We start from the raw sequence: 13,999 nt of genomic DNA on the forward strand, positions 1-13,999 counted from the left end.
CCCTCAGCAGCTCTTCATAAGACTTCTTCTCCAGATCCGTCACCAGCTTCGTTGCCCTTCTCTACCCGCTTGAGCACCTCAGTGTCTTTTTTTGTGGTGAGGGGCCCAAAACTGGACCACGGTATTCAAGGTGGGGCCTCACCAGTACGGAGTACAGGGGGACGATCGCTTCCCTAGTTCTACTAGCCACACTGTTCCTGATGCAGGCCAGGATGCTGTTGGCCTCCTTGGTCACCTGGGCACACTGCTGGCTCATATTCAGCTGGCTGTTGACCAACACCCCCAGGTCTTTGCCTGCCAGGCAGCTTTCCAGCCACTCTTCCCCAAGCCTGTCATGATGCATGGAGTTGTTGTGACCCAAGTGGAGGAGCTGGCACTTGGCCTTGTTGAACCTCATACCATTGGCCTCGGCCCCTCCATCCAGCCTGTCCAGATCTGTCTGTAGACCCATCCAACACTCCTGCCCAACTTCGTGTCGTCTGCAAATTTACTGAGTGTGCACTTGGTCCCCTTGTCCAGGTCATTGATAAAGATATTAAACAGAATCAGCCCAGTACTGAGCCCTGGGGAACACTACTTGTGACCAGCCGCCAACTGGTTTTAACTCCATTCACGACCACTCTTTGGGCCTGGCCATCCAGCCAGTTTTTTACTCAGCAAAGCATACACCCATCTAAGCCACGACCAGCCAGTTTCTCCAGGAGAATGCTGTGGGAAAGAGTGTCAAATGCTTTACTAAAGTCCAGGTAAACAACATCCACAGCCTTTCTCTCATCTGCTAAGCAGGTCATCTTGTCATAGAAGGAAATAAGGTTAGTCAAGCAGGACCTGCCTTTCCTAAGCCCATGCTGACTGGGCCTGATCACCTGGTTATGAGGATACTCTGCCTCCATCTGCTGTATCAAAAAGCAAGTAGAAACCTGGTTCCCTCTTGCTGTATCAGGAAGCGGTAGAGTTAGAGCTGTGGAGTTTTTATCATCTGAATGCATCTTTGGCAGTCTGTTTTACCAGCTCCTCCCCCCTGGACCCCCTCACCTGATCTGGAAGTCTGCATCATGACATGTATCTGGGTAGAGCTCTTCCTCAAGAGAGTATTCAAAGGTGGACTTCTTGCTGTCAGGGCCAGGAGTCTGTTTCATGGTTCTTGCTAGGCTTTAGATGATCTGATAACTCTTTCTTGCAAGCACTTGTTTCTTTGGGCTGTGGATCTGCTGTGTTTTCCCCTGCTCTCACAGGTTCCCATAAGGTGAGAAGGTTTGAACCAGAAATGCCATTCTGCTCACTGAGATCCTAAAAGCGTTTTTGTTTTTCCTTTTCTTTTTTTCCCCCTTCTGCTTGAAGTGTTCCATGTCATTGTCAAGACCTTCTACCTCACGGTGTGGCAGTAAACTATACCCCACAGTGTGGGGTAAACTATTCATGCCCTTCTCAAGTGTGTGTGACTTTAGCTAATAGTAGGGATGTGTCCATTGTTATGAGCAGTGGACTGGGTGTGGTGTGGTGTCTGAGACTTTGTGTGGCATTCTTGATGTTGCCCTTTTTTCAGTGTTTAATCCCATGTGTTCTGGGAAATGCTTTGCAGTTGAAGTATGTTGGACTCTCATTTGAAGTCCATCTCCATCTACTGTCTTCCAGTTGATTGTACCTCTGTGTCTGCCTCTGACAGAACTAATCTGGATGAATCTTGTTATGAACCCTATTCATTGGTAGGACATGTATGTGAGTCTTGGGGAACCTGCTTTTTGAGTTATGGATTCTTACTTAGCCATAAAGAAAGATAAGAAACTATTGCATCAACAATCAGAGCATGGGAGATTTAGATGCAGCTATCCCCTGCTCTTTATATCACATTTATGCAGTGCCTAGCAACAGAATCTGAACTGCAATATTGTCTGAGTTTTCAGAAACAACACACCATGTATCTACACTCCAGCTATCTGATGTGACGCTACCAGGATCAAACAAGCATCATCCCCTTTTCTCCTCATATATGAGATCAGAGGAACATTGTTGACATTGCTTTGCGTTAGGATGCTTGTATTTGCTCCTTCTTGCCTAGTAGATGAAATGTGCAGAGAACAGGAGATGTTGTTAAGTAAGCCATAGTTGTTGGTGGTCTAAACTCCCTCCCTCCTGCTGTCTGCCTTCTGTATGCATTGTGTTATGCTGTATGCTAGGCTTTTGTGAATGATTGTCCCCTGTTTAATGAGCAGCTCTGAGAGCCATGTCAGATGTCAGTCTTTCTGTAGTGCCAGTTGTGCTATTCCAAGTGCTGGTTAGGTAGTTACATTATTCTTGATGTAAGTTACTTGAGAATCTGTTTTCCCTTTAAAACATAAGTAAGCATCAGACTCTTGTGGCTGAGGAGAAAGAATTGGATTAAAAATCACGAGAAAAGATTTGGATCCTTTTACTATAATACTTTGTAAAGTGATTTAGTTTTATCAAGAAAACCTTGAAAATATGGGGATTTTCCCCCACGCTGTGTTCCCTGAGTAGGAAATGAGACCTTGAATTAAATCGGAAGATGGCAAATTCAGAATGCATCAAGTATGTTCTGCTAGGCAGAGCTTCTCCTTTCAAGAAATTGATGCAAATAATAAATAAGATTCAAAAGAGAACAGATCGTGATATGGGTAATAAGAATCTCTAGAGCTCTCAGCATCCTGTAGATGCTTTTGGAAAGGATATTAAAGCTCATACCCTGGTTAAGAGAGATTAGGGTGACAGCCAAAATTCGAGGCCTTTGTCTCTAAGCAGTGTCTAAAATGATGTACTTAGATTTATGCATACATGTTTTCAGTTAGAGTCAGAGCTATGTTTCCTTAGATTTTGTGACCCTGGGGTTTATGGCTTTCAAATTATTTGGCATCTCTTTTACACTTGTAAGGAATGTCTGAAATTTGGTGTTCAAATTTTAAAAGAGGTTACAGAGATACAGCAATTCTTCAGCCTGCTGTTGCCTGTAACCAGCTGTCATGATTTGGGCTGGACTGGCCACAGAAGCGAACGACAGATGCTTTCCCTCACCTTCTCCAAGGAGAGAAGGGAGAGAAAGAGACTTACGAGTTTAGGGAAAAAAAACCTAAACTACTCTAAAGAAAACATTCATAAAATTATAATATAAAAGAAATGGATATATACAAAACTGTATGAAGCTCACAGGATGGCAGTTCCATCGCCAACAGGCACTGGGAAAATCCCAGACTGGACTCAGTGACAGATGGGAGCCAGATTTTGGGTCTGGATTCAGGAACACACAGACCTGGATCAAAGGCAGACGAACAGACAGAGTCTTCCTTGGACACTGGTCACTGAAGAAAGATCTACCCTCTTTCAGTTTAACATTGTCACCTCCCGTCCCTCCACTCTCTTGTAAAGCGTCCCTCCCTATCTTTCCTGTAGGCCCCCTTTAGGTACTGGAAGGCCGCTATAAGGTCTTCCCAGGCTCTTTTCTTCTCCAGGCTGAACAACCCCAACTCTCTCAGCCTGTCTTCATAGGAGAGGTGCCTCCAACTTTTTTTTAATGGTTGGCCAATTCACAACTGTATTTCCTACATCTGACTTTTTTTTTTTTTTAATGTAGGTGTCATTGTGTTAATCACCTTTATATGGTTTACAGTTTAGTTGGATGCTTGTGTTAAGTGTGGCACTAGCTAGCCTATTTTGGTGAAAATGAGTGAGGCTAATTCACACTGTTTTAATAATCTTTTAATATTTGCTCAGATTTATTGAAATGGGCTAGCATCTGTATATAAACAGTTTTCTTAGCAAAGCTGAGGAACAGGCAAGCAGCTGTTTGAAAAGGGAGTACTTTGCTAGTGTGAGCTGTGGCATTCAGAGCACTTCACAAAGTCAGTTCTTTTCATGTTTTTAATGTAAATACGCTGCAATTAATTTTGTTCTCTTAGGTACTACATTAAATAGACATCTAGCTTAACCATCAAGAAAATGTTCCTGATAATAAATGTCATGATAAACTTAAACTTCTTTTAAGACTCTGAAGTTCTCCCTGCCAACTGGAACCATGCAAGGCCTTCAGAGCATTTGAAAAAGGTCTTTCGAAGACAGTAAATGTAATTTTCTCTCTCCTAGTTTAAATGTTAGTGTCTGGTCTTCCTTCATAGATCTTTGGTGCTATAATCTTTTCCACAGCAGTTACTGGAAGTCCCTTTGGGCTGTCTTACAGTATCCAGTATTTTCACTGTCAGACAAATGGAAGTTTAATTTTTCCTATGCCTAGATCTATCTATCATCACAACTTGGCTTGTTATGCCAGTTCTCTAGAGCAGCAGCAGTAAATTGTGAATTAATTCCTCTATACTAATGATAGATAATGGAGTTTCAGTAAAAGTAAGGCTTTGTATTCACTGAGCAGAAGTTAATACTGAAGTCTTCAGCCTGTCTTTTTGGGTTTAGTTTGTAACACTGTTAAGTCATTTAACTTAAATTTTTGCTTAGTCCCTTAAAACAGACTAAAACTCTAAGGTATCACCCATCTTTATAATTGAAGGAGAATTTTCTGCACTTTCTGTGTGTGTCTGTGCTGAATGAAAATTTAATTTCTATGTTAACTGTTGTTGTATTGATCAAGTAAATCCTGGAACTGTAGACATACTGTAGCTTTTGCATAAACCAGATTGTACCAGAGACTTTGCTAAATAAGTAGTGTGCGAGTCCATGTATCTGGAGGGATGCATAAGGAATACTTATGTTTAAAGTCAGAAGTTTGGTTTCAAAGGGTTAGTTTTTGCATTACTAGAATTTTTCTATTCATGTTAACAAAATGACACAAGCTTACTTAAAACTTTCTCAGAAACACAAGCTATCAAAACTTGGAGAGGTCTGGAAATCAATTGAGTGATAATCTTCTAAAAGAAGGAATCTTGCTATAAGACTGCAGTCTACTATTATAGGTATTTACAACTTAAAAATATCTGTGATCAGCATAAATTGCCATTGTGTGGTATAGTATCATGAGGAAGCATGTCAAGACTGGGCTTATGGAAGCAACAGTAACATTGCTTGAATATACAGTGTTGAGTAAAATAATATACTGGGTAGATGTTGTGTGAAAGGGGCAAAGCAGTTTTGGCAGCAAATAAACCCCCTTGCGTTCTAACACCCCTCACCGAGGTGGGAGGCTAGGTGCGGCTAGGTTTAAATTTTGAGTGATGCCCCATTCGCCACTAGCAGTCCAGTCACGTTTAATATGTATTAAACTGTTACAATTTGGAAACGCTAATAGTGGACTGCACCTTCAGTCTAGTCGTGCTCATGAACTAGCACAGCCACTCTCAAGTCTTTGGTCGCATTCAGTGAGAAACCGAAACGATTAGCTACTTAAACAGTGCAGTTTATAGTTTATACAACAGATATCTAGGTTCTTAGGATTCCCCCGTGATAAATACACGGTCTGCAAAGCACGTGCAAATGAAAGTACACAAAACGCATGACAAAGTTACAAACGATACAGCCTGGCTATAAATGTAGGAAGGAGATTCTCTAGAGAGATTTCTAAGTTTCCCGAGGAAGCACTCGGTATAGTCTAAGTCTTACCCAAAGGTGTCCCTGTGGCGGGGAAGAAAGGCTCAGCCCGTCGACTGATCCCGGAAATCAGTGATGGAATTCTTCGCAATGGTGTCTTCCCTGGGTATTCCCCCTCTCTCGGGCTATTTTTATACTATTTGTTATCTTCAGGGTGGGGTTTGAGTGACTTTAGTCATAGATACTTTTATTATGATTGGTGTAAAATTCTCTCGCTTCACAATTAAAGGTAGAGTTTATGAGAAATTCAGGGCGCAGACTCAAGGAGGAGTGGTCGCACCTTGGAGGCGGGTAGCCTTTGGGATGGAGGTGTGTTTTGGTACTATAATGACATTATAATGAGCAAAGATCGCACAAAGGACAGCATTTCATCAAAATTTGGCAAAATGTTGGCTCTGAGCATCTAGCGGGCAGCTAATTGGCAGCTTATCTGTTTCATGGTATCATCCCTTTCCCGTATCTGCTATACATCATAAGGTAAAGCCGCGGAATAATTGCATCCCATCCCGTACCTTATGTAGCTTCACAAGCATCCTTATCAGGGAACCACAGGTGTTGTATTCTTCATGCCAGCTGCAGCTGTTTTCTACCTCAGAAGCCTCTTGATTTTATACTTTTCCTTAATGTGTGAACAATGCTATACTTTTGTATTTTTAGCCAATTTAGTAATTATTCCACAGTAGAAAACTTAACGTGACAAGATTTCTGAAGATGATGTGTCTTCACCCTTTTCCAAATGATGACTTGGATCATGGTATTTTGAGTTTTTATCTACTTCTAACTTGATTCTTAAGTTTATAAGCTGGCATCCAGCCTTTAGAATCCTACATGCATCTGTGAGAATTGAAGTCAAGACACTGAAATGTATAGTGCTGTCCTTCTACATGAGGTTTTCTACTGCAGAGTGCGGAAGTTAATTCTCATTGTCTCAAGTTCCACAATACAATTTTAATTAATTTAATGGTTTGCATTCTTCCTGTTTCCTTCTGTATTGTGTTTTACTTGCTCCATCTGGTTTTGCTCTTTTCTCGCTTTCCTTGTGCCTGCTCTGGTGCTTATTTAACTCTTCATTATACCATAAAACTGACGGTTTGTGACTTCTTTGGTGGTTTGTTTTTTGTGTTGTATTGGTTTATTATCTAATGGCTTGGCTTTACTGTTAGAGCTGGCATAAGTTGGGTGATAGATTAGGCCTTGTTGTTAGCTGGGAGGGGCGTTAGAGGAAGAAGGGAGCCAGACCACTGTTGACAAAGTGTTGATATGACTCAGTTATATTGCATATGACTATAGTAACTGATGTACTAAATCGTATTTGCGTAGTGACTCTACTTGAGGTGTTTAGTATTACCATGTAATTGGGTAGTCTGTGTTTATGGGGGTTTTTGGTGTTTTGTTTTGTTGTTGCTGTTTTTTTCTTTTGTCTAGGATATCTGGGCTGGTCAGTTCTGGCCGATGATAAATGTTCCACATCAGAGTGGCTGTATTTGCAAAGAAAGGTGACTGGGAGCTGGCTAAGGAAGAGTACAGACAAGTTAGTTAAGTTTCACAAACCTGGGCTTGTCTGTGCCCAACAGAGGTCTTATATGCAGTTAGGGACCATCTAGTGTTTCTTGAAGTAGGAGGTGAGATCTGTTAATTAAGTAAAGGAGTGACACTGATGACACTCACAGGGAATTGCATGTGATGGTAAGAAAGAAAACCGAGGCAGACTTGCTGCATCTCCCACACGTTTCCTTACAGGAAGAGGGACAACAGCTCTTACTGATGGCCTTAAGAAATGCTGAATTCAAAGATAAAGGCCCCAACTCAAAAGAAGAAATTAACAGAGAAGATTTTTGTCTCTAATCTATTTAGGATCACTGAAGAAAGAAACATATTAATGGTTTGGATATGCAATGTTTGTTTTGAGGGTCAGCAGTGATGAACACATTTGAGTTGATGCATGTCTGCTGGTGAAATGCAAAACATGAAATGTGTTAGCACTGGTACTGTTGATTTGACAGCAGCAGGAATACTGAAGTTTTCCTTCAACATCAGTGATATTTGACTTATGCCACTGTAATAATATAATATTTTTTTCTTGTGTTAATAAGGCTTTCTTACCCTGCAGGAGTGTAGGTGGCTTGTATAATGTTCTGATAATGCATTGCTGATTGGGTCATGATGGGTTGTTTCTATAGGAGTGTAGTAAAGCTAAAGTTAACTTTACAATTTTGTTTGCTTTTTTGACGTATTTTTAAGCCTATGCCATCCAGGACCTTGCCCTTCATGTCCAGCCTTTGTGACAAAAACATGTGAATGTGGACAAACAAGGTGAGACTGCTTCTGTTCTAGAAACAAAAGTTTATATAATAATAGTTTATTAAAAGTTTATATAATACAATTTTTCTTTCTTACAGCTTATTAAAAGTTTACAGACCAAAGTTTATTCTGAGCTGTATCTTCTATTTGCGTGCTAAAATAATTTGGAGAATTTTATGTTTTAAAAATATGCAATTACTTTCAATCGTTAAAGAACTTTTAAGAGTTGTTTGTGTTAAAATGAATTTATGATACATGTAGCTGAATTGTCCAAGCAGCCTGTGAGTTGATTTGATTTTGAAATCCTATTCTAGTATTTATTAATTTTATTTTGTAGAAGACACAGAGAAAAGAAGTAGAAAAAGGTTCACACCTTTTCTATCTGAATGGAATGTAATGTTGTTTTCAAAAATAATGTGTACATTTCTGGGAAGCTCTACCACTAGCACGAGAGAAGTCTGTAATATGTTCCTGACTTGAAGGCTCTTTTCCTTGCATGTTTGATGCATTTAGTGTCATTGCCAACAGCAAGATTGTACTGCCCATACTATCTGTGATCTCTCATATTAAGTTGTTCTGAGTCTGTTCTAGCTACCTAGAACTGATTCTGTGTAATAAAATGTTTGCCTGTGCTTGTTTCCAGAACCCAGACTAACAAAAATTGATTTCAGGTTTTAGCATTCTTGCTCTAGAAAAAAAGGTTTTCAGACTTTAACAATTATTTCTGAAAGTTTGAATGTAATATTAAGTGATCTTAATCTTTCAAAGGAAGGCACAGCTACTTCTGTGGCAGTATTTGTAGTTGAAAGTACTTTGCCTTCAGTATAAAAATGGATTGGTTGTAGATTACTGCATTTTATTTTTCACAGTAAGATCACCTCCTTTTTCTTATTCTAGCTATTCCTTACATTTAAAGATTTAATAGATGCAACCATCTTTGATTATTGTATGTGCCAGCTGGTTTCGCCAGATCGCTGATTTTTGTAATACTGCATGTAATACTTAAAATTTGCTTCTAAATAGCATTTTTTCATCTGTACTGTATTAGCATCCAAGATGTGTGGTATGGCACCTCTGACCTTAAGATGTTTTAAACTTACTATTTCAAATACATGTTTTACAGCCATTGTATGAGGCCAGCCAGAATGGAAAAAGAGGATAATTTATTGTTTTGTCCCATTATTTTTAACAATTTAGCTTAAAAAAACCAGCTCTTTTGATAGACTACTGACTCACTTTTAAGGCCCACATCCATATATTCATTGTGCTTAGTGGCCTTAAGATCATTTAAGTCTTCAGAAAGATGTCTGTAGTAGAAATATCTGTTCTTCTGGCACGATGCAGAACCATACATTAAGTTCAAGTTATAGCGTCACTTTTTTTTTTTCATTTTGTGAAGAGAAAATTCTCTAGACTCACTGCTGTGATAAGTGCCCTACTTTAGGGGGGTGGGGAAGCAGGGGGAAAAATCACAGAATTTTTCCCAAAAAATAGGGTGGTTATTTCCTAAAAACTCTTCCATTAGTAATTATGCTCCCTTTCAAAGGCTTTGGCATTTTACTGAAAAAGTATTTTCCTTTTTAATAAATGCTTTATAGATATTAAGGTAGCTGACAGACTATGGTCTCATTTCTCTACAGTCATTCAGTTCGCTGTGGCCAATCAACAAAAATTCATTGTTCTAATGTATGTGGAAATACTTTAAACTGTGGTAAGCACAGCTGTACTCAAGTGTGCCATGCAGGAAAATGTTCACCTTGCCAATTAACAGTACAGCAAGGTAAGTATTGGAATGCCTAATGCATTATAATGCATTATAGTTATGGGCAGCATAGAGAATGGACTCTACACTACGAAAACAAGAGGGTGGGGAAATAAAACAGTACCAAGAGGCAAGTGCTTTATTTTTACTTAACGAAACCAATAGAATATTTAGAATATTTTAGAATATTTTAAAAATGGAAAGTATGTCAGCATCACTATATATTTTAAAATAACAATATAAGCATGACTAGAAAGAATCCTGCCAAGATGATTAGGCAGTTGGAGCGTATGCCCTATTAGGACAGGTTGGTGGTACTGGATTTTGTTACCATAAGAAGTCTTAGTAGTGGCCTTTCAGTAGCTAATAGGAGGTAGTCAAGAAGACAGGCTGTGCACGGCAGGGAGGATGAGAGGCCATGAGCCTAAGTTGAAATGTTATAACTAGCTGTAAGGAAAAACTCTTTTCTCAGAAATTTGGAGGTTTTCAAGACCCAACTGAATAAAACACTGAGTAATGTGGTCTGGTCTCATAGCTGACTCTGCTTTAAGTACGGGCTTGGACTAGCTGATCCACTGAGGGTCCTTCTGACCTGATCCTACTTAATCTTTTACTGTAACTCTGAGACTTGATTAAACAGTACATGGAAGAAGAATAGAAAGAGGTATTGGAATGCACATATCAAGAAGCTACTCACAGTTTCTGTTAAAAATTCCTAAACTTTGTCTGCAATGGAAATTAAATTGTCCAAGTACGTGTGCCAGTATGCAAATACATTTTTGTTGCACAGTTTCTATAGAAATTTGCAAGTTAATTTTCTCAAACTTTAAGGTAATAATTAATTTGTTATGTATACCGCTTTAAGCTTTTTGTTCAGATAGTACTTCCCCTTTAGTTTTTATCTCCTTATCAGAACAAATAAAACAGGTATTCCAGCTTCTGTAGGACTGAGAAACCTCTATTGCTGAAATAAATCTAAAGAGCAGCAACTTCATTATCCTTCTAAAAACTGACTGTAACAATTTTTCACATTTTATGTTTTTATATTTGCTTTGTGGTATCTTCTCTGGAATATTGGTTTCTTTCAGTGTGTTACTGTGGAAGCAACTTTAAAGAAGTATTGTGTGGGACAAAGGAAGAATTCTCTGATGGATTTGGGAATTTCTCATGTCAGAATATATGTGGCAAGTAAGGTCACTAAAATTTAGGCTTCTGAAAAGATAAAGGTCATTTTATTCACACTTGGTGATCGTGATTTTTTTTCCTTTGGTTTGTTTTTTGTTTCTTTTGTTTTGTTTTTTTTCCAGAAAATTAAATTGTGGGAGGCACAACTGTACACAAGTATGCCATCCTCAGCCTTGCCCCCTCTGTCCACGGCTTCCACAAGTAGTGTATCGCTGTCCCTGTGGTCAGACTCCTCTCAGCAAGTTACTGGAACTAGGTTGTGTTGAACGTAAAATATGCACAGACCCTATCCCGTCGTGTGGAAAAACATGTGGCAAACCTCTTTCTTGTGGTAGCTATGGTAATTAGAACTTTCTGCATCAGAGTATTCAAATTATCTCACTGTTTTTAACAGAAAACCAAAAAGGTGCTCCTTAACTGTTTCATTTCAAGAAATAAGTATTTGATTAGTGATTTGGGGGTTTAACTGAACTGAGTGTAAAAGCCACTGCAGAGCCTGCAGTCTCGCTGTTTGTTCATAACGATACCTTAAAACATATTTATCTAGAAAGCACTAACACTAGCTAGCCTCTTAAATTTATTTACATGTCCTTTTCCTATATTGGTAGAGGCATAGAACTGTAGAAATTTCCAGAGAGTAAGCAGTATGTGCTGATGTCTTTTAAAAGCCCACCTAGACCTTTGACTGTGATGTGGAGACTGGTAGAGATGAATGACTTTGTTCAGATGCCACCAGTAAATACTCATTTCCTGCTGCTGTAAAGAGGGTCGTGAAGTAAAAAGTAGCATTGGAAAGTTGGAGAAAGTTATGTGCAGAAGCAACTTGACATGTTAATGAGTGCATTAGGTAACTCAAGTATATTTAACTATGAGATTGTGCGATGCTCAGATTAACACACTACATATTTAATTGTGATTTGTTGGACTTCAGAGAGGAGAGAGACCAATGCTGGTCTCTGATGAGGGCTTGTTATTGATCCATTCTGTCAGGGCAACAAGTAGAAAAGGAATGAGTAATTTAGCTTTTAGTTGAATTTCAGTTAAGCTAGTAAGTGAAATATGAAGGTATGAGCTGAAAAAAATACTTAAAATTCCTGGAATTTGGGTAAAATAATAGCACACAATCTTTTTTTTCCCATATGTTAATGTAAAAAATGTTTAAAACATATGCATTTTTGATGTTAGTTGTATACCTGAAACTCTATATAGACTATAGATTCAGGATTAAAAAGTTGGAAATAACGGCAAAATTTTATGCACATTTAACTCAAAATAGTTAATTTTTTTGGAAACCTAGCTGCACATAAGTTTAGTATCTTTGACCAGGAATGCTCCAATAAATATGAAGTTCCAGGTCATGGATTTTATTTTTTTATTAATTGTTAATCTTTGTATTTTCATTTTGCTAGAGTTCATTCATACATGTGAAAGCCTTTGCCATGAAGGAGACTGTAGACCTTGTTCTCACACATCAAATATTTATTGTAGGTGTGGCTTCAAAAAAAAGGTGAGTGTATAAAGCTTGGCCATGGAAACAGGTAATCTGTGGGTTTGTGGAGAAAAAGGAGCTGAAGTAGTTGAAGAAAAGAAAGCTAAGAAGTATAAGAGGTTCTGTGCTCCTTAGTTGCAAGAACCTCCATTGTATGCTAACTGATAGATGCAAACTAGATTACTGTGAAGTGCTAACATAGGCTGCTTATTGTGAAGGCAATTTTTTGAAGTATTTTTGTAGTTTACACAAAATTGTTTATTTAATCTGTCTTCAAAGTCCTATGTTATCCTACAGTATTTATATAGCACAAAGAATGGTGGTTTTACCAAGGGTAATGTAAACTGAGAGAAGAAAGGTAGCCTAACATAAAGAGCTAACTAAAACTTTATAGTAATAGCCTGTAGATTTACTGTAGATTTTTTGGAGAGAATATGAAGTTTTTACTGGTCCCTATTCTTTGCACATTTATATAGTGACCCATCAGATTCTCAGCAACTGTTATATAATAATTAGTATATTCTTCAACTATGCTACTTTCCGTAATCATAGCTTTGAAGTCTTTGGTTACTATCGTAGGACCCTTGTTGACTTTTCTGACCTGTCATATATGATCTATAAGTAGGGATGGTTTCTGAATATGTAAGTCTATAAGTACATAGAAATGACGGAGACTTTGCTTGAGGCTGGAACAGTTCTCTCCTGCAAGTTTGCTGAAAGTAGTTATGGGGTAGAAGCCTTCAGGTTATCTTTCATTCTGAGGTCTGAAACAAAGTAGTAAGGTTTGGGTTTTAGTTTGTCCAGCTTCTCAGACACCAGAAAGCTGCTTGTTGAAAAAGTATGAGTGAAGTACAGTGGTAATTTAAATCAGTCATGAAAAATGTGTTGCTCAGAAATCACAAATCAGAATGTAAAGTTCTGATGACTAAAGGTTTAAATGTAGTCAATCAGCAATTCAACAATGTTCTTTTCTTCCATCACCTTTTATTTTCATGTTGAGGTCTTTAATCTTCTTTGATTATGAGGTTTGTCTCTCTTATTTTTTCTTTTTTTCTTCTTTTTTTTTTTTTTTAAATCAAGGCAGACTTGCATTTTTTGAATAGTTGGTCAAAGTACAAATTTATGCACTCTGTCAATATTCTCTGGGAGAGCTCTTTTGGTTTCTTCCATGCAAGTTTCTGGTTTCTTAGCAGAAACCTGTTTCTGTCGCTTCATGGTGTTATCTGCTGAATTAAGTGGGGAATAGAAAGCTACAACTTTTTTTTTTTAATTGGTATTGAATCTCTAAGGAAAATGTATTGTGTTAAAAGATTTGAGGATTCTTTTCCAGCTTTTGTTTCACTTTTGTATATAGAAGTGTTATACACGTGAAACTGAGGGTGCTGCTTCTTTCTATATCATGTGACTAGGTGTTTTCTAGGTAAGTTTCAGTTGTTTCATCTGTTTTAACCTAATGGCTCCCTGTTTGTTTCCTAGGAAGTCCCATGTTCTCTACTCAGAAATAAAGGTACAATATTATGTTACATATATAGTGTGAAATTGCTTTAAAAACAATACAAAACTCGTATTAATTTGGGGTTTGATTGACAAAGTTGGAAACATCAGTACGTCTATGCCAAATCGGTCATTTTTTGAGATGCTGCTACTTTTGGGAAGAGGTTTGAAATAAATCTCCTTCATTCCTGTCTGTCTTTTACATAAGGAAAGACTTCTTC

General features: G+C 38.3%; 1 protein-coding gene across 6 annotated transcripts in view; it reads left to right on the forward strand.

Annotated features, from left to right (window-relative positions):
- The window catches only part of NFX1 (nuclear transcription factor, X-box binding 1), an 88,069-nt gene that overhangs the window by 24,353 nt on the left and 49,717 nt on the right, over positions 1-13,999 (forward strand). For all 6 annotated transcript variants that reach the window (XR_008465069.1, XR_008465067.1, XR_008465068.1 and 3 more), the window contains exons 6-11: positions 7,789-7,860; positions 9,489-9,628; positions 10,699-10,798; positions 10,918-11,135; positions 12,205-12,302; positions 13,761-13,791. Coding sequence is in view for 3 of the 6 variants with exons in the window: in XM_054192951.1 (XP_054048926.1) it covers positions 7,789-7,860; positions 9,489-9,628; positions 10,699-10,798; positions 10,918-11,135; positions 12,205-12,302; positions 13,761-13,791 (659 nt within the window). In the remaining 3 variants the exon portion in view is untranslated. The remainder of the gene's footprint in view (positions 1-7,788; positions 7,861-9,488; positions 9,629-10,698; positions 10,799-10,917; positions 11,136-12,204; positions 12,303-13,760; positions 13,792-13,999) is intronic.

Source organism: Rissa tridactyla, chromosome 2 (assembly GCF_028500815.1).
Source record: "Rissa tridactyla isolate bRisTri1 chromosome 2, bRisTri1.patW.cur.20221130, whole genome shotgun sequence".
NCBI lineage: Eukaryota > Metazoa > Chordata > Aves > Charadriiformes > Laridae > Rissa > Rissa tridactyla.